Genomic DNA, 22,371 nt, shown 5'->3' with positions numbered 1-22,371 from the left:
ATATTAGATCTTTCGTTTACTGGTTTGGGATTATTGAGTCTGATACTATATTTGCTAGATTATCCCATCTCGCTGTCTATTCTGAATGAGCCTGTGTACAGGCTGCAGGGCTGCAGTCAGAAAGTGTGTGAGTCTCCTCTATTCCTTAAATAAACACAAAACAGGTGTGTGTCTGCATGACATACATTCAAGCCAGAGTTTCTGAGTTTAACAAGACATAGTATCACTGATTTTACAAGTGTTCAGAAAGTGGTGATAGAATAATTTTCAACACTGTCAGAGTGTGTGTTAAGAGGTGTTTACCAAATATGTGTTCTGACCAGTAGATAATTAATTAAAATCGCATAAAGCGTGTTAAGTAGACATTACACCAAAATCATAGTGAATCAAAATGTATTAAATTGGTTACTGATACGATTCCAGCAAATTGATAATAAATTGTTATCAAAGTGGCAGCAAAGCATATTAAATAGCTATCGCACCGAAATCATAGTGTATCAAAGTGTATTATTACAACTTATTTGACCACCAGATAATTAATTAAAATCGCATAAAGCGTGTTAAGTAGACATTACACCAAAATCATAGCGAATCAAAATGTATTAAATTGACTACTGATACGCTTCCAACAAATTGATAATAATATCAAAAGTGTACCAATAATATTTATTCTCTTTTATTGACATTTTCATAAACCTATAGTCCCAATAATATTTATTCTCTTTTTATTGACATTTTCATAAACCTATAGACCCAATAATATTTATTTGACCAGCAGGTAATTAATTAAAATCGCATAAAGCGTGTTAAGTAGACATTACACCAAAATCATAGCGAATCAAAATGTATTAAATTGATTACTGATACGCTTCCAACAAATTGATAATAATATCATGGGAGAATGAGGCTGTGTTTCTGTAGTATTATTCTGCAGTGAGCTTGAAGTCTGGTACTATAACTGCTAACAGCTGCCAAGAGTTTCTGTGGTGGTGATTCAAACAACCCACTTGCTAGCAGCTGTTAAAATGTATCAGTACTGGCCACTAACTAGATGTCAGGGGTGTGTGTGTTAAGAGTTGTTTACCAAATATGTGAAACTTCTTACAAAATAGAGAACTTTTCAGATAAAAGTAATAACGTTTATACAAACTTCTTACAAAATAAATATCAATGCTGTATCGTACAAAATAAATAGCACGATGATTACACATCATTACACTTCTTATAATGTGCTAAGGAACCTCTTTTTATTGACATTTCATAAACCTATAGTCCCAATAATGTTTATTTGGCCAGCAGATAATTAATTAAAATCGCATAAAGCGTATTAAATAGATATCACGCCAAAATCATAGTGTATCAAAGTGTATTATTACAACTATTATTACATAGGCCCCTTTATTTATAGTCCCAATAATATTTATTTGACCAGCAGATAATTAATTAAAAGCGCATAAAGTGTGTTAAATAGACATCATACGGATACCGTAGTGAATCAAAATGTATTAGCAGCGCCAGAGCCACGTATATTATTCCATCTTTCTTTAATTCAACATTATTTTATCACATATTAATTTCACAGCTGTCTGTGCCGTCTATTTGCACACAACCATTTGAATCCATGTTTTGCTGACCTTAATCATGTTGTATAACAGATGTGTTTCTCCTGGTTTTTCTAGCGCAGCTCGCTGAGCGTTACCACTGTACTCATTTCTCTTTGCTGCTTCTGAATGTACACTATTCTCGACCATGCACTGTTTTCCTTTAAAAAATAAGAATATTATTGAATATAATGTTTTACATATGTTGCAGTATTTTATTTTCCTGGTGTTACTTTAATAATAATAATAATAATAATAATCATACACCGCAAAATTGTGTCAATATTGGGGCTACTATGAAATTTTCCATAAAAATCTTCTCGGTTATCCCAAGACACGTAAGAAACAAATGCATGACTTTTAGCAGCGCCAGAGCCACATATATTATTCCATCTTTCTTTAATTCAACATTATTTTATCACATATTAATTTCACAGCTGTCTGTGCCGTCTATTTGCACACAACCATTTGAATCCATGTTTTGCTGACCTTAATCATGTTGTATAACAGATGTGTTTCTCCTGGTTTTTCTAGCGCAGCTCGCTGAGCGTTACCGCTGTACTCATTTCTCTTTGCTGCTTCTGAATGTACACTATTCTCGACCATGGACCGTTTTCCTTTTAAAAATAAGAATATTATTGAATATAATGTTTTGCACATGTTGCAGTATTTTATTTTTATTAATAGTTACTTTTAACTATTCTTTTAGAGTGTCTAGTAGATTTATATTCTTTGCCTGATATATTTCTACACAAAGCTTCAAAACTATTTTGTAATTTATAATGTATCACAGTAGTTTCATATGAAGTTACATCTTAGGCTCTGTTCAGACTATTGTAATATCTGTAGCTTAAAATAGAGCCAAATAACTACTTACAAATCCGGACATACAGCATTGATTTTAATGTGGTCTAAGGGGGTTCTATCAAGGTCTCCACATAATAGTTATGGAAAGAATAATGCTACAGAATTGGTCGCTCCAGTTATAAAACAAAAATGATGAAAATTATCCATGATGATAATGTGAAAAAGGCTTATGCAGTGGGTTTATGGATCTCTACAATAAACAACATGTGCAGAAATTTGGTTCTAGAACTTGCTGGATTAGTGAATATAATAACGTTTGTCATATTTTATAACATGCAGCTAATATTTTATTGCTTCTACTACACGGCAATTGTCACATTCAGCTATTTTTATTTATTTATTTATTTATTTATTTTTTCTTTCCTTGGAATTTGTTAGTCATTACAATTATTTTTGCTCCCAAGATAGGTTTTTAGAGTCACCAAGTTACATAAATGTGCAGGCTCCTGAATATTACAATTACAAAACATTCAAAGTTTGTTTCTCCACTTTTTGCAGATAATAAATCTTAATTTCTTTATAATTTGACTTTTAGTTATAGTTTGTTTCAGTTCTTTGCCGTTCTATGTATACTGTAAATTTTGCCTCCTTTCACTGAATAATATAAGACAAATTATTTTTATTCAAAAACATCTAACTTACGTATACTTTTAAAGCTTTGTTACATTTCCAGCCACTCTACACCAGGCTGTGTAACATAAATACATGTGGTCTTGTAGTGTTTTAATATAGTGCACCAAACATGATATGGTTTTTGGTTTCTCTGAACTGTCGCAAACAAAACATATAAGGTAGTACGGCACAAGATGTGAGCGTACCCGCAGCTCACTGAGCATTACCACGCTACTCACTTCTCTTTGCAGCTTCTGAATGTACACTACTCTCACCCATGGAGAGTTCTCCTTTAAAATATGAATATTATTGAATATAATGTTTTACTTATGTCGCAGTATTTTATTTTCCTGGTGTTACTTTTGTTCATGTATTACTGGTCTCTGCTGCAGTTGTGATTCGTACCTTTCTATATAAATATGGGTAAATGAATTGTCCATTATAGATTTTGAATCCGTGTTTGTAGACCATAAACATTTTGTATAACAGATGTGTTTCTCCTGATTTTTATTTTTATTTATTTTTTTTTCTTGGTTAAGGGATCACAGATGTTTTAATAAACTTTGAATAAATAACTGTGCATACATAAGAAACCTTGCAATATATCTTTATAGAAATAATACTTCTGCACTCATGGCCACTTCTCCTCCGCCTTTGCCTCCTGAACTCATCATTCACTGTGAAACAATGCAAAAATCCATCTTTGGGCTGTTGGAGGCATCAACATTTTGCCATTAAAAGTTTATGGCTCTGTAAAGAAAGATGAGAATTGTCGAAAGGATAGAACACACGCACAACAAACACACACAGAACACATGCACAACAAACACACATAACATACAGAGCACACACAACACATACAACACACACAACAAACATACACACACAACATACAGAACACACACAACACATACAACACACAACAAACATACACACACAACATACAGAACACACACAACACATGCAACACACACAACAAACATACACACAACATACAGAGCACATACAACACACACACACACTCAACATACAGAACACACAACACATGCAACACACACAACAAACATACACACACAACATACAGAACACACACACAACACATGCAACACACACAACAAACATACACACAACATACAGAACACATACAACACACACACACACACAACATACAGCCCAAAGATGGATTTTTGCATTGTTTCACAGTGAATGATGAGTTCAGGAGGCAAAGGCGGAGGAGAAGTGGCCATGAGTGCAGAAGTATTATTTCTATAAAGATATATTGCAAGGTTTCTTATGTATGCACAGTTATTTATTCAAAGTTTATTAAAACATCTGTGATCCCTTAACCAAGAAAAAAAATAAATAAATAAAAATCAGGAGAAACACATCTGTTATACAAAATGTTTATGGTCTACAAACACGGATTCAAAATCTATAATGGACAATTCATTTACCCATATTTATATAGAAAGGTACGAATCACAACTGCAGCAGAGACCAGTAATACATGAACAAAAGTAACACCAGGAAAATAAAATACTGCGACATAAGTAAAACATTATATTCAATAATATTCATATTTTAAAGGAGAACTCTCCATGGGTGAGAGTAGTGTACATTCAGAAGCTGCAAAGAGAAGTGAGTAGCGTGGTAATGCTCAGTGAGCTGCGGGTACGCTCACATCTTGTGCCGTACTACCTTATATGTTTTGTTTGCGACAGTTCAGAGAAACCAAAAACCATATCATGTTTGGTGCACTATATTAAAACACTACAAGACCACATGTATTTATGTTACACAGCCTGGTGTAGAGTGGCTAGAAATGTAACAAAGCTTTAAAAGTATACGTAAGTTAGATGTTTTTGAATAAAAATAATTTGTCTTATATTATTCAGTGAAAGGAGGCAAAATTTACGGTATACATAGAACGGCAAAGAACTGAAACAAACTATAACTAAAAGTCAAATTATAAAGAAATTAAGATTTATTATCTGCAAAAAGTGGAGAAACAAACTTTGAATGTTTTGTAATTGTAATATTCAGGAGCCTGCACATTTATGTAACTTGGTGACTCTAAAAACCTATCTTGGGAGCAAAAATAATTGTAATGACTAACAAATTCCAAGGAAAGAAAAAATAAATAAATAAATAAATAAATAAATAAAAATAGCTGAATGTGACAATTGCCGTGTAGTAGAAGCAATAAAATATTAGCTGCATGTTATAAAATATGACAAACGTTATTATATTCACTAATCCAGCAAGTTCTAGAACCAAATTTCTACACATGTTGTTTATTGTAGAGATCCATAAACCCACTGCATAAGCCTTTTTCACATTATCATCATGGATAATTTTCATCATTTTTGTTTTATAACTGGAGCGACCAATTCTGTAGCATTATTCTTTCCATAACTATTATGTGGAGACCTTGATAGAACCCCCTTAGACCACATTAAAATCAATGCTGTATGTCCGGATTTGTAAGTAGTTATTTGGCTCTATTTTAAGCTACAGATATTACAATAGTCTGAACAGAGCCTAAGATGTAACTTCATATGAAACTACTGTGATACATTATAAATTACAAAATAGTTTTGAAGCTTTGTGTAGAAATATATCAGGCAAAGAATATAAATCTACTAGACACTCTAAAAGAATAGTTAAAAGTAACTATTAATAAAAATAAAATACTGCAACATGTGCAAAACATTATATTCAATAATATTCATATTTTTTAAGGGAAAACTGTCCGTGGGTGAGAATAGTGTACATTCAGAAGCAGCAGAGAGAAATGAGTACAGAGGTAACGTTCAGCGAGCTGCGCTAGAAAATCAGGAGAAACACATCTGTTATACAAAATGATTAAGGTCAGCAAAACAGGGATTCAAATGGTTGTGTGCAAATAGACGGCACAGACAGCTGTGAAATTAATATGTGATAAAATAATGTTGAATTAAAGAAAGATGGAATAATATATGTGGCTCTGGCGCTGCTAAAAGTCATGCATTTGTTTCTTACGTGTCTTGGGATAACCGAGAAGATTTTTATGGAAAATTTCATAGTAGCCCCAATATTGACACAATTTTGCGGTGTATGATTATTATTATTATTATTATTAAAGTAACACCAGGAAAATAAAATACTGCAACATATGTAAAACATTATATTCAATAATATTCTTATTTTTTAAAGGAAAACGGTGCATGGTCGAGAATAGTGTACATTCAGAAGCAGCAAAGAGAAATGAGTACAGTGGTAACGCTCAGTGAGCTGCGCTAGAAAAACCAGGAGAAACACATCTGTTATACAACATGATTAAGGTCAGCAAAACATGGATTCAAATGGTTGTGTGCAAATAGACGGCACAGACAGCTGTGAAATTAATATGTGATAAAATAATGTTGAATTAAAGAAAGATGGAATAATATACGTGGCTCTGGCGCTGCTAATACATTTTGATTCACTACGGTATCCGTATGATGTCTATTTAACACACTTTATACGCTTTTAATTAATTATCTGCTGGTCAAATAAATATTATTGTGACTATAAATAAAAGGGCCTATGTAATAATAGTTGTAATAATACACTTTGATACACTATGATTTTGGCGTGATATCTATTTAATACGCTTTATGCGATTTTAATTAATTATCTGCTGGCCAAATAAACATTATTGGGACCATAGGTTTATGAAATGTCAATAAAAAGAGGTTCCTTAGCACATTATAAGAAGTGTAATGATGTGTAATCATCGTGCTATTTATTTTGTACGATACAGCATTGATATTTATTTTGTAAGAAGTTTGTATAAACGTTATTACTTTTATCTGAAAAGTTCTCTATTTTGTAAGAAGTTTCACATATTTGGTAAACAACTCTTAACACACACAGCCCTGACATCTAGTTAGTGGCCAGTACTGATACATTTTAACAGCTGCTAGCAAGTGGGTTGTTTGAATCACCACCACAGAAACTCTTGGCAGCTGTTAGCAGTTATAGTACCAGACTTCAAGCTCACTGCAGAATAATACTACAGAAACACAGCCTCATTCTCCCATGATATTATTATCAATTTGTTGGAAGCGTATCAGTAATCAATTTAATACATTTTGATTCGCTATGATTTTGGTGTAATGTCTACTTAACACGCTTTATGCGATTTTAATTAATTACCTGCTGGTCAAATAAATATTATTGGGTCTATAGGTTTATGAAAATGTCAATAAAAAGAGAATAAATATTATTGGGACTATAGGTTTATGAAAATGTCAATAAAAGAGAATAAATATTATTGGTACACTTTTGATATTATTATCAATTTGTTGGAAGCGTATCAGTAGTCAATTTAATACATTTTGATTCGCTATGATTTTGGTGTAATGTCTACTTAACACGCTTTATGCGATTTTAATTAATTATCTGGTGGTCAAATAAGTTGTAATAATACACTTTGATACACTATGATTTCGGTGCGATAGCTATTTAATATGCTTTGCTGCCACTTTGATAACAATTTATTATCAATTTGCTGGAATCGTATCAGTAACCAATTTAATACATTTTGATTCACTATGATTTTGGTGTAATGTCTACTGAACACGCTTTATGCGATTTTATTTAATTATCTGGTGGTCAAATAAATTGTAATAATACACTTTGATACACTATGATTTCGGTGCGATAGCTATTTAATATGCTTTGCTGCCACTTTGATAACAATTTATTATCAATTTGCTGGAATCGTATCAGTAACCAATTTAATACATTTTGATTCACCATGATTTTGGTGTAATGTCTACTTAACACGCTTTATGCGATTTTAATTAATTATCTACTGGTCAGAACACATATTTGGTAAACACCTCTTAACACACACTCTGACAGTGTTGAAAATTATTCTATCACCACTTTCTGAACACTTGTAAAATCAGTGATACTATGTCTTGTTAAACTCAGAAACTCTGGCTTGAATGTATGTCATGCAGACACACACCTGTTTTGTGTTTATTTAAGGAATAGAGGAGACTCACACACTTTCTGACTGCAGCCCTGCAGCCTGTACACAGGCTCATTCAGAATAGACAGCGAGATGGGATAATCTAGCAAATATAGTATCAGACTCAATAATCCCAAACCAGTAAACGAAAGATCTAATATAAAAAACACTTACTGTGATAATAATCACAGTGTTAACAATATTAAAACACTGTGATAATAATATTAATCTATATCAAAAACAGCCAGACAAGGAGGACAGCTGGCTGACAGGGAGGGGAGGAGGGGGTTACACACTTTGATACACTTTGATAGGGGCGTGTCCACCTGTCAAATTGAGTTTGACGAAACATATCTATGCTCCACTACTTATGTGGGTGTAATCTTTATCTTATAAAAATTAGAGGTTGTTTTTTGTCCTTTGTCAGTCCTGGAAGGTACAGCTTGCTGTGGTTCTGTCCATTTTTTCCTAAGGAGTAACTCCCTCCACTAAGCGATTTCTGTGACATCTGGTTTAGTACTTTTTCTTTTTCTATTCCTTTTTATTCTATATAATTGTTTGTTCCTATTTTGTATCATATTTGTATAAGTTTTATTAACACTGCCTACTTTTCTGGATTAAATATATAACATTTAATAGCTCTGTTCCTCTTGTGCCGTAATCCGCACCCCTGAAGCCATGCGCTACCTGTAACGGCTGTCCAATCGGCTTGTATAAATGATTGGTGGTGGAAGCTAGTAATTACCGGGCTAGTAGTGGAAGTAGCAACGGCCTCGTCCATCATTCGTCATATGTACTATGTAATTGTCTAAGGGTCAGTTCCGTCTTTCTGTCTGTCCTTCTGTCTGTCTGTCTTTCTGTCTGTCACGGATATTCATTGGTCGCGGCCTCTGTCTGTCATGGAATCCAAGTCGCTGATTGGTCTCGCCAGCTGCCTGTCATGGCTGCCGCGACCAATCAGCGACGGCCACAGTCTGATTAGTCCCTCCATACTCCCCGCAGTCAGTGCCCGCTCCATACTCCCCTCCAGTCACTGCTCACACAGGGTTAATGCCAGCAATAACGGACCGCGTTATGCTGCGGGTAACTCACTCCGTTACTGCCGCTATTAACCCTGTGTGACCAAGTTTTTACTATTGAGTCTGCCTATGCAGCATCAATAGTAAAAAGATCTAATGTTAAAAATAATAAAAAAAATAAACAATCATTATATACTCACCTTCCGCCGCCTTTCCCGCTCCTCGCAACGCTCCAGTGACCGCTCCATGCAAGCGGCAGGTTCCGGTGCTAATGATGGTGTGCGACAAGGACCTGCCATGACGTCACGGTCATGTGACTGCGACGTCATCACAGGTCCTGCGCTCATACAAACCCTGGGACCGGAAGCTGCCGCGTGCACCGCGCACAGGGCCAGGACTTCTACGGGCCTTCGGAAGGTGAGTATATGTTTATTTTTTATTTTAAGTCTGTATACTACGTGGCTCTGTACTGTATACTCCGTTGCTGTGCAATATACTACGTGGCTGGGCAATATACTACGTACGTGGCTGGGCAATATACTACGTTACTGGGCAATATTCTACGTCGCTGGGCAATATACTACATGGGCTGGGCAATATACTACATGGGCTGGGCAATATACTACGTGGGCTGGGCAATATACTACGTGGCTGGGCAATATACTACGTGGGCTGGGCAATATACTACGTGGCTGGGCAATATACTACATGGGCTGGGCAATATACTCCGTCACTGGGCAATATACTACGTGGCTGGGCAATATACTACATGGGCTGGGCAATATACTATGTCACTGGGCAATATACTACGTCGCTGTGCAATATACTACGTGGCTGGGCAATATACTATGTGGGCTGTGCAATATACTACGTCGCTGGGCAATATACTACGTGGCTGGGCAATATACTACGTGGCTGGGCAATATACTACGTGGGCTGTGCAATATACTACGTGGGCTGTGCAATATACTACGTCGCTGGGCAATATACTACGTGGCTGGGCAATATACTACGTGACTGGGCAATATACTACGTGGTCTGTGCAATATACTACGTCGCTGGGCAATATACTACGTGGCTGGGCAATATACTACGTGGGCTGGGCAATATACTACGTGGCTGGGCAATATACTACATGGGCTGGGCAATATACTCCGTCACTGGGCAATATACTACGTGGCTGGGCAATATACTACATGGGCTGGGCAATATACTATGTCACTGGGCAATATACTACGTCGCTGGGCAATATACTACGTGGCTGGGCAATATACTACGTGGGCTGGGCAATATACTACGTGGCTGGGCAATATACTACGTGGGCTGTGCAATATACTACGTCGCTGGGCAATATACTACGTGACTGGGCAATATACTACGTGGGCATGCATATTCTAGAATACCCGATGCGTTAGAATTGGAATTGGGCCACCATCTAGTAATTGCATAATTTCCCCGACGATTGGATGCAGAGGAGTTGCGTCCCCTGACAAATTGGTGGCAGTGGTGGGATCTGTGTGATCTGTCTGTTGTTCTTCTTGATAATTTTCGTGTCCAAGACGAATGTTTGTCATTAGGCTACTTGGCTTTTGTTTCTGTTCAAAAATCTGAACTCGGTGTTCTCCGATCGGCGAGCTTTCTCCTGCCAGCGAGCTTTAACTGGCCAGCAAGTTTTCTCCCACCAGCGAGCTTTCTCCAGGATTTTCTCCAGCAATACAGTTATTAGAACTTGAAAACTTCCCATCCACGCTCTATCACAAGTCTCCGTAACCTCTCTAACCTTATACCCATTCACCCTGTCCTCGCTTCCCCAGTCCCACTAACAGGAGCTCTACGGAACGCTCGCTCTGTCTGCAACAAACTTTCCTACATCCATGATCTTTTCATTACTAACAAACTTTCCTTCCTCGCCATCATCGAAACCTGGCTAACCCCCTCTCCTGCTGCACTCTTGTATGGTGGATTCCTTTTTTCCCCACACCCCCAGCAGCAAGCACGATGGAGGAGGTGGTTTTCTCCTGTCAAATGACTGCTCCTTCACCCACATCCCACTGCCACCCTCTGTTACCCTCCCTTCCTTTGAGGTGCACTCTGTGCGCATCTACACCCCCTCCAACCTACAACTGGCTGTCATTTACCGCCCCCAGGGCCAATCACCACCTTCTTTGACCACTTCACCACCTGGCTACTTCATTTCCTTTCCGCGGACATCCCCACTATCATCATAGGTGACTTCAACATCCCCATTGACACTTCCTTCTCTTCTGCCACTAAGCTTCTATCTCTCACTTCCTCCTTTGGCCTCACTCAATGGTCTTCTGCAGCCACTCACAAAGATGGTCACACACTGGACCTCATCTTCACTCTCCTCTGCTCCCTATCTAACCTCTCTAGCTCACCTCTTCCTCTTTCTGACCACAACCTACTCACATTCTCTTCCCTCTCCACTCGTCTACAATCCCCACTCCACAAACTTGCACACCCTCGCAGAAATCTCAAACACCTCAATCTACACTCACTCTCTGAATCCCTTCTCCCTCTCACAGACATAAGTTCCCTACACAATGCGGATGACGCTGCCACTCTATATAACACCACAATAGCTGTAGCTTTGGAATCTGCTGCCCCAATTACACATACCAAAGCCCGCAAAATCAACAGACAGCCCTGGCACACCAGCCTGACCAAAGAACTGAGGCGAGCTTCCAGGGCTGCAGAGCGGAGATGGAAAAGATCCCACTCCAACGAGCACTTCATCGCATTCAAACAGTCCCTCACTACTTTCAAGACCGCACTCGCCACAGCAAAACAAACCTACCTCTCATCTTTCATATCCTCCCTGTCTCACAACCCTAAACAGTTATTCAACACCTTCAACTCTCTCCTCCGTCCCACAGCGCCTCCTCCCTCCCCACTCTTCTCAGCTGAAGACTTTGCCTCTTTCTTCAATCAGAAGATTGATAACATCAGAGAAAGCTTTGGCCTACAACCCACAGAGCCCTTCCACCTAACTGCTCAGGCCTCCTCCTCCAAAAATAACCTCTTCACCATTACAGAAGATCGACTCTCCACTCTACTCTGAGGATCGCATCTCATCACCTGTGCACTTGACCTGATCTCATCCCACTTCATCCCAAACCTCACCACAGTCTTCATCCCAACCCTAACCCATCTCTTCAACCTATCACTAACAACTGGTGTTTTCCCCTCATTCTTCAAACATGCCTCAATCACACCTATCCTCAAAAAGTACTCGCTTGACACATCCTCCATGACAACAGGTCCACCTTGAACTGTCCTCCCACCTCTCCTCCTGCTCTCCCTTCGACCGCTTACAATCTGGCTTCCGGTCACACCATTCCACTGACACTGCCCTAACTAATGTCACCAATGACCTATTAACCGCCAAGAGCAAGCGACACTACTCTGTTCTCCTCCTCCTCGACCTGTCGGCTGCCTTTGACACAGTGGACCATTCCCTATTATTACAGACCCTCTCATCCCTTGGCATCACAGACTTGGCCCTATCCTGGATCTCATCATACCTAACAGACCGGACATTCAGCGTCTCCCACTCACACACCACTTCCTCACCTCGCCCCCTATCTGTCGGAGTCCCACAAGGTTCAGTCCTTGGGCCCCTGCTCTTCTCCATTTACACCTTTGGCCTGGGACAGCTCATAGAATCTCACGGCTTTCAGTATCACCTCTATGCTGATGATACACAGATCTACATCTCTGGACCAGATATCACCTCCCTACTAACCAGAATCCCTCAATGTCTGTCCACTATTTCATCCTTCTTCTCCGCTAGATTTATCAAACTTAACATGGACAAAACAGAATTCATCATCTTTCCCCCATCTCACACGACCCCCCCCAACGAACCTAACCATTACAGTAAATGGCTGCCCACTCTCCCCAGTCTCACAAGCTCGCTGCCTTGGGGTAATCCTTGACCCTGATCTCTCCTTCAAACCACATATCCAAGCCCTTTCCACTTCCTGCCACCTTCAAATCAAAAATATTTCACGGATCCGTACATTCCTCAACCAAGAATCTGCAAAAACCCTAGTCCATGCCCTCATCATCTCTCGCCTTGACTACTGCAACCTCCTGCTCTGTGGCCTCCCCTCGAACACTCTCGCACCCCTCCAATCTATTCTAAGCTCTGCTGCCCGACTAATCCACCTGTCCCCCGCTATTCTCTGGCCTCTCCACTCTGTCAATCCCTGCACTGGCTCCCCATTACCCAAAGACCCTAACCATGACATATAAAGCCATCCACAAACTTTTCCACGTTTGCATTAAAAACCAGCAAAACATCGCCATCTGGTGGAGAAATCTATAATTACACTTCTGACACCTACACGCCTCTGGAGGCTGCCATTACCACCCTTTAATGCACATTAAGGCCAGATTCATATATCTGTGCTTTGCTGTCCAGTAACGGACTGCAAGGTCAGGAGCGGCCACGAGTCTCTTGACCTGCACTCGACAGGCTCATACATGCGAATATGTGAATCGGGCCTTGAGAATATTCCCCTTGAAGTGCACCTCCTAATTGTGTGGGGTCTCATTCACAGGTGCACATTATGGGTAATCCAGATCAGACCGCCCCTTTAAGCACATATACAATAGTGAGGTTTTGCACCAGTGGCGCCCACTTCTTACCTCTTCTTGGTATTGTACAACCCTTCTTCATAGGTCTGGACCCAGGTGATCTCATCTCCCCAACCTAGAAAAAGACAAAAAATAAATAAACCAAAAGTCGTAGGATTTAAAAAAAAATGCATTTTAACCCTGTAATTTCCAGGCTGGAGAGTTTGGAGACAGAGGACCTCTCGAGAGCGTCTGTGGGGGGCGGATTTCCTTCTCGGTGGCCACATTGGAGGAGAATGTGATGAGGACGAGTGACACGGCGGCCAGCGATGACCGGTACATGGCGTCTCCTGTAATGAGAGGACAGAGGTTACTCATTAAATCATCCCCCGTCCCCTACATGCCCCCACAGAAATATTGCTCCTAGAGAGGCCCAGCAACAGATGACGGGGTATCTGATCACACGTCACTCAGCCGCCTCCATAAAGACACCAGCACCTTCTTCCTGCACTTGCGCCATTGTGAACCTAGAGGAGATGCAGGAGAAGGTGCAGTGACGTATCGGGGCGCGCACCCCTGAATCTGCCGCCATCTCATGCAGTACTGTGCTGTACGGATGGCACAGAGGGACAGTGGGGGGCATGCTTCAAAAACAGCTCCTAGACCATGCTCTGCGAGCTAAATACATCAGCAAATCTCCCTGCAGGGCTGCTACAATGTATCAGTCTGGAGTCCGGCATTGCCCGATTCAGTCATCAGACTAACAAAAAATGGAAAACTCCTTTAAACAGGAAGAGTCACTAGGTCAAAAGGGAGTGTTTTGTTCTTATTTTCTGCCCGCTGCTTCCGGGGTTTCTGCTTGTGTTTTCTTTCTTCCTTTTTATCAATCTGACATACGGTGCCAGAGTACAGCGCTTTCTATTTAGCGCTAACTTTTATGGTTCTTACTAAGTGGGCAGTGCTAAAAGGATCCTCTGGGGCGGGTCTTCAGGCTGCATTAATACTTTGTGATACATTGTAACAAACAATTTGGAATAATTTGGCACATGGAATCCCAACACCGGCCGTAGGGTAAAAAAAAAAACCAAAAAAAGCAAAGTGACTTTAAAAAAAACAAAAGAGAACCCTCAATGAGTCCGGCCCTATTTCCATATTGGCAATGAGGTTCCTTTTCAGAAAAGATAGCTCACCGGGCAAAAAACAAAACAAAAAAAAAACAGAAAACAGCCGTGCTTTACACACCAAACCCAGGTCCAATGCCGAGTCTCTGGCGCTGCTCCCACTGACGGTAGCCAATCAGTGAGCTGAGCATCTACCCGTGTAGGCAGAGCGTCCCCATCGGAGACGCTGAGCTCACCGATTTGCTGAAGCACCAATACCAGGAGCAGCAGTGACTCCGCGCTGGACCCAAGGACCGAGAGTAGAAATATTTTTCTTTCCTAATATATACATATAGCAAACATAACCCAGGAAACAAAATTTTCAGAAAGGGGACAATCCCTTTAAATCAATTTCAAAGCACACAAAGTAATATGAGAAAAAAGATAATTTTTAAAAGAACCTGTAACTTAGAAAGTATCGATGCAGGAAGAACGCTCCCAATAATTCCACACATTTCCTTAACACAAGGGCGAAACGGGCTGCAAATCTCCCCTTCTACTTGTTGCCTTTAAAAGACAGAACTACAAATCCCAGCAGACTAACAGTTTAGAATGACTAAGTATCATTGCAAAGAAAGAAGATAATTGATACAAATTGTAAATAAAATATGCAAAAATAAAAACAAATAAATCAGTATCCGGACTTACCCTTAGGCGTGCCTGCTGCTATGCTCACCGACTGACCCCCGCACAGATAAGATTGCTTTATAGGCGCACCTTGGACAGGTGACCTCCGCCTACAAGTTACTATAGCAACAAGGAAATAAAGTTTCCTCTAAAAGAAAAAAAGATTTTTTTTTGTTGTTCTTACTGGTTCCCATGAGTTCGCTCTTCCCGGGCGCAGAGATCGGATGTCATTAAATTAAGGAAGAACTAAAAGGATCTTGTGTGTGCGGCTCAGGTGTGGGGGGTCCGGCTGAAATCCAACCCAGAGAGGGCGAGGGAAAGGGGGACAAGGACAGAAGTCGGCTTTGTGTGCGCCCATTGTACGCGCTCAGCGAGCCCTGATTATCTGCAGGCGGGAGATGAAATGATACAAAATCCAGAAACATCACATAAAGATACAGAAATCCTCACACAGTAAATGTGATCCAGGAGAAGCCGGATAATAAATGTAAAGCAGACGGAAAACACCACAAATGTATCATAAAACTGCACAATGGGATTAATGCTGTAAACTTATCACTATGTGTCCAGGTTACAGAGAGCAGAATGAGAGCAGCTAAGTACTGTACATAGGAGCAGAACCCTTGTTCTGCTTGTACATAGGGGCAGTATTATAGTAGTTATATTCTTGTACATAGGGGCAGTATTATAGTAGTTATATTCTTGTACATAGCAGTATTATAGCAGTTACATTCTTGTACATAGGAGCAGTATTATAGTAGTGATATTCTTGTACATAGGGGCAGTATTATAGTAGTTATATTCTTGTACATAGGAGCAGTATTATAGTAGTTATATTCTGGTACATAGGGGCAGTATTATAGTAGTTATATTCTTGTACATAGGAGCAGTATTATAGTAGTTATATTCTGGTACATAGGGGCAGTATTATAGTAGTTATATTTTTATATATAGGGGCAGTATTATAGTAGTTATATTCTTGTACATAGGGGCAGTATTATAGTAGTTATATTCTGGTACATAGGGGCAGTATTATAGTAGTTATATTTTTATATATAGGGGCAGTATTATAGTAGTTATATTCTTGTACATAGGGGCAGTATTATAGTAGTTATATTTTTATATATAGGGGCAGTATTATAGTAGTTATATTCTTGTACATAGGAGCAGTATTATAGTAGTTATATTCTTGTACATAGGAGCAGTATTATAGTAGTTATATTCATGTACATAGGAGCAGAATTATAGTAGTTATATTCTTGTACATAGGAGCAGTATTATAGTAGTTATGTTCTTGTACATAGGAGCAATATTATAGTAGTTATATTCTTGTACATAGGGGCAGTATTATAGTAGTTATATTCTTGTACATAGGGGCAGTATTATAGTAGTTATAATGTACATAGGGGCAGTATTATAGCAGTTATGTTCTTGTACATAGGGGCAGTATTATAGTAGTTATGTTCTTGTATATAGGAGCAGTATTATAGTAGTTATATTGTACATAGGGGCAGTATTATAGTAGTTATATTCTTGTACATAGGAGCAGTATTATAGTAGTTATGTTCTTGTATATAGGAGCAGTATTATAGTAGTTATATTGTACATAGGGGCAGTATTATAGTAGTTATATTCTTGTACATAGGAGCAGTATTATAGCAGTTATGTTCTTGTACATAGGAGCAGTATTATAGTAGTTATATTCTTGTACATAGGAGCAGTATTATAGCAGTTATGTTCTTGTACATAGGAGCAGTATTATAGTAGTTATATTCTTGTACATAGGAGCAGTATTATAGCAGTTATGTTCTTGTACATAGGAGCAGTATTATAGTAGTTATATTCTTGTACATAGGAGCAGTATTATAGTAGTTATATTCTTGTACATAGCAGTATTATAGCAGTTACATTCTTGTACATAGGGGCAGTATTATAATAGTTATATTCTTGTACATAGGAGCAGTATTATAGCAGTTATATTCTTGTACATAGGGGCAGTATTATAGCCGTTATATTCTTGTACATAGGGGCAGTATTATAGTAGTTATATTCTTGTACATAGGGGCAGTATTATAGTAGTTATATTCTTGTACATAGGGGCAGTATTATAGTAGTTATATTCTTGTACATAGGGGCAGTATTATAGTAGTTATATTCTTGTACATAGGGGCAGTATTATAGTAGTTATATTCTTGTACATAGGGGCAGTATTATAGTAGTTATATTCTTGTACATAGGGGCAGTATTATAGTAGTTATATTTTTATATATAGGGGCAGTATTATAGTAGTTATATTCTTGTACATAGGGGCAGTATTATAGTAGTTATATTTTTATATATAGGGGCAGTATTATAGTAGTTATATTCTTGTACATAGGAGCAGTATTATAGTAGTTATATTCTTGTACATAGGAGCAGTATTATAGTAGTTATATTCATGTACATAGGAGCAGAATTATAGTAGTTATATTCTTGTACATAGGAGCAGTATTATAGTAGTTATGTTCTTGTACATAGGAGCAATATTATAGTAGTTATATTCTTGTACATAGGGGCAGTATTATAGTAGTTATGTTCTTGTATATAGCAGTATTATAGTAGATAGTAGTTATATTCTTGTACATGGGGGCAGTATTATAGTAGTTATGTTCTTGTATATAGGAGCAGTATTATAGTAGTTATATTGTACATAGGGGCAGTATTATAGTAGTTATATTGTACATAGGGGCAGTATTATAGTAGTTATATTCTTGTACATAGGAGCAGTATTATAGTAGTTATGTTCTTGTATATAGGAGCAGTATTATAGTAGTTATATTGTACATAGGGGCAGTATTATAGTAGTTATATTCTTGTACATAGGAGCAGTATTATAGCAGTTATGTTCTTGTACATAGGAGCAGTATTATAGTAGTTATATTCTTGTACATAGGAGCAGTATTATAGTAGTTATATTCTTGTACATAGCAGTATTATAGCAGTTACATTCTTGTACATAGGGGCAGTATTATAATAGTTATATTCTTGTACATAGGAGCAGTATTATAGCAGTTATATTCTTGTACATAGGGGCAGTATTATAGTAGTTATATTATTGTACATAGGGGCAGTATTATAGTAGTTATATTCTTGTACATAGGAGCAGTATTATAGTAGTTATATTCTTCTACATAGGGGCAGTATTATAGTAGTTATATTCTTGTACATAGGAGCAGTATTATAGCAGTTATATTCCTGTACATAGGGGCAGTATTATAGCAGTTATATTCTTGTACATAGGGGCAGTATTATAGTTGTTATATTCTTGTACATAGGAGCAGTATTATAGTAGTTATATTCTTGTACATAGGGGCAGTATTATAGTAGTTATATTCTTGCACATAGGGGCAGTATTATAGTAGTTATATTCCTGTATATAGGGGGCAGTATTATAGTAGTTATATTCTTGTACATAGGGAGCAGTATTATAGTAGTTATATTCTTGTACATAGGAGCAGTATTATATTAGTAATATTCTTGTACATAGGGGCAGTATTATTGTAGTTATATTCTTGTACATAGGGAGCAGTATTATAGTAGATATATTCTTGTATATAGTATATTCTGTGGCCGAGAAAGAGCAGATATACAGAAAGGCCAAGTTCACACTAGAGCATTTTCCGTCTGACAGTGAAAAAAGGTGAAGCAGGTGGTCACATCAATGTTATTCAATGGGGCAGGGAAGATTAGTAATTCTTATCGCAAACCAAATCTACATGGGGAAATAAATTGCAGTATGCACTAGTTTCCTCCATTTGTTTGGTCAGATTTGTCCATTCAAGTTTAGGGGTGTGCAGGAAAAACTGGATCCCATAGGGAGCCACTGTATAAGATCCGCTTTTTACAGACACATTGTATTTCTTTATCTTAGGAAACTGAAAATGGTCTTGGAAATCTTAATTAACTGCTGTTGTAAATAAAGCTGACAAAAAACCCATTGCACATGGATTACAAGTGAGAAGCGTGTTTATTTCTGTTAATGTTGATGATTATGGCTTACAGCCAGTGACAACCCAAAAGTAATTATCTCAGTAAATTAGAATAATTAACAAAAATCACCTGCAAAGGTTCCTAAGTGTTTATAAAGGTCTACAGTCTGGAGGAAGAGCGGAGAGGCCACAATCCAAGCTGCTGGAGGTCTGGTGTGAAGTCTCCACAATCAGTGATGGTTTGGGGAGCCATGTCATCTGCTGGTGTAGGTCCACTGTGTTTTATCAAGACCAAAGTAAGTGCAGCCGTCTACCAGGACATTTTAGAGCACTTCATGCTTCCCTCTGCCGACAAGCTTTATGGAGACGGAAATGTCATTCTCCAGCAGGACTTGGCCCCTCTCCACACTGCCAAAAGTACCAATACCTGGTGTAAACACAACAGTATCACTGGGCTTGATTGGCAGAAAACTCGCCTGACCTTAACCCCATAGAGAATCTATAGGGTATTGTCAAGAGGAAGATGAGACACCAGACCCAACAATGCAGACGAGCTGAAGGCTGCTATCAAAGCAACCTGGGCTTCCATAACCTCTCAGCAGTGCCACGGGCTGATCGCCTCCATGCCACGCCGCAGTGATGCAGTAATTGATGAAAAAAGGAGCCGTGACCAAGTATTGAGTGCGTTTACTGAGCATACATTTCAGTAGGGAACATTTCAGATTCATTTTTTCTAGCTGGTGTTATAAAGTATTCTAATTTACTGAGATAATGACTTTTGGGTTTTCATTGGCTGTAAGACATAATCACACGTGAAATAGATCACTCTGTGTGTAATAACTCTATATAATATATGAGATTCACTTTTTGTATTGAAGAAACTGAAAAATTAATTTTTTGGTGATATTCTAATTTAGTGAGAAGCTCCTGTATAATATAATCAGTGTCTCAATTGTTCATCATTTTCAAGATCTCGGCTTCTTGTCATTGCACAAAAGTTCTGAGACATTGGATTCTGGTCAATCGTTTTCCCTCGTGGATATTAGCATCTTTCTTCTTTGCAGAGTCCCTTCCCTGTGGCGGCCACAAGGCGTCTCGATTCCTTGCACTTTGTTATCCACTGTAATCCGTGTTCAGCACCAGGATGGATTACAGGAAGTGTCGGCAGGAGTGTGACATGAAGTAAAGAGAAGGGCAAACTACGCGGCAGGCAAACCATGGAACAATCACAGGATCAATGCAAAGTTACAAGGAATGGAAGTCCCAGTACCTACAGTACTGGCAGAATATTAATCAAGCTGCAAGTTGCGGAGCATGAAAATAGGTAGAATTGCTTGACATGAAATATTAAATTAAGATGTGAACTAAAGGCAGTTTTTACCTTTTGTGGGAGATGAGGGCGGCGAGATCATGCTTTACTATAGGTTTTATGTCAAAGGACAAATAAGAAGAGAAGAATGTCTTGGAGTGATGTATACACCATCAGGCTTTATTACAAACATCATGATACTGGTAACAAGACTTTTACTGATAAACGCTGTAAATCGAAAACAGTACAATGGCGACCGAGTAGAAAAAAAAATCTCCAGGAGTCAAAAAACTGTATCGACAAATTCAGCAATTCGAAAAAAAAAAAAATAAATCTGTAATGACCATGTAGCAAAATTGTAACAAAAAAAAAAGAAGTAACTTTTAAGTTGTTTGCTGACCAAGTGATTTATCAGATGAAGCCAGATATGGGCAACCTCTGGCCCTCTGCCTCCCGTGGAACTACAAGTCCCAGAGAACGGGTCTTATAAACCCCAGGATGACCTAAGGGCGGCAGATTTAATAGTGTCGAGTTCTGTTAGTTTTATTATATTAAAATCTTACATATAAATGAGAAATCACTTGGCTTATATTACACCGTATACTCCAATCACATCCAAAGCTGCATCCACAATGTCCTCGGCCGCTTTTCTTGTCTCTTTGCTTTATGTAATACAAGAAATGTAGCTTCAAAAGGCAGAAACCGGATCTACGAACATGCCACACAGCAAAGATCGGAGCATTGTAGCAACGGCCCGAACCCTTCTGCTCCGCCTTCCGGGAAGGTTGGGAGTTGTAGTCTCTTTGCAGGATGCAGAGCAAAATCCCAGTTGTTAGGGATCCAGTATTGTGTATGCAGCTTTGGAAGGGATTAGAGGAAGCAAAGAATGTGAAAAAAAAACTCAGCACCGCGTGTAGATCATAACTGGCGAGCGCTTTCTGGCAACGTTGGAAATGGAAGATGTGTATTCCTGAGAACAAATACACACGGCATGGAGGCTGTAGGGTGATGGCCTGCAATCAGAAGCCCCCAGGGGCTGCAGAACTACAACTCCCAGAATGCCCTGAATGGGTTAGAGAGCAGCTCACTGCTGTATGGAGGGGGCAGCAGCTGCCGGCAGGACCCAGACTGACAGTGAGGGGATGGACGCTGACCGCGGGGGGCGCACTCAAAGCCTAGGCACGGCGGCAAAGAACAGTTTCAACAGCCGGTGGTCAACATCTTTTTTTTTTTTTCTCTCTCTTTTTGGAGGAGACTGTACAGCAGCATCAGTTCTGAAATAAAACCTGTTACTATAATAAACACAAATGCGTCCGAGTAATAAGGAAAAAAAACCATCTGCTCAATAAATAGGAGTTTACAGGGAGCTTCAGCGTCACAAAGCTTCTCCATTCTCTCAGCCGTTTCTTAGCAACAGAGTGTAAATTGCCATGGTTACCGGAGAATGTTTCAAATTCAAACTGAATGTTGCCAACGAGAAACTGACACAGATCAAACTGATGCTTAAAGGGGCGGAGCATGGCACAGGGACTTGTCAACAGCCAGGTCATGCTCCGCCCCTCTGACCTCTGCAGAATTCAGGGTCTAATAAAGCAGTGTTTATT

General features: G+C 38.9%; 1 protein-coding gene across 1 annotated transcript in view; it reads right to left on the bottom strand.

Moving 5' to 3' along the window:
• LOC143781438 (anterior gradient protein 3-like) overlaps positions 1–15,598 on the bottom strand; it is a 34,098-nt gene extending 18,500 nt beyond the window's left edge. Inside the window, exons 1-3 of the mRNA XM_077268044.1 lie at positions 15,512–15,598; positions 13,943–14,053; positions 13,776–13,839 (exon numbers count right to left, since the gene is read on the bottom strand). Coding sequence (XP_077124159.1) covers positions 13,776–13,839; positions 13,943–14,045 — 167 coding nt within the window. The 5' untranslated portion in view covers positions 14,046–14,053; positions 15,512–15,598. The remainder of the gene's footprint in view (positions 1–13,775; positions 13,840–13,942; positions 14,054–15,511) is intronic.
• Positions 15,599–22,371: the final 6,773 nt, after the last annotated feature.

This window comes from Ranitomeya variabilis, chromosome 6 (assembly GCF_051348905.1).
Source record: "Ranitomeya variabilis isolate aRanVar5 chromosome 6, aRanVar5.hap1, whole genome shotgun sequence".
Taxonomy (NCBI): Eukaryota; Metazoa; Chordata; class Amphibia; order Anura; family Dendrobatidae; genus Ranitomeya; species Ranitomeya variabilis.
The sequence above is the reverse complement of the archived record's forward strand: the minus strand, read 5'-3'. Positions and strand labels throughout refer to the sequence as shown.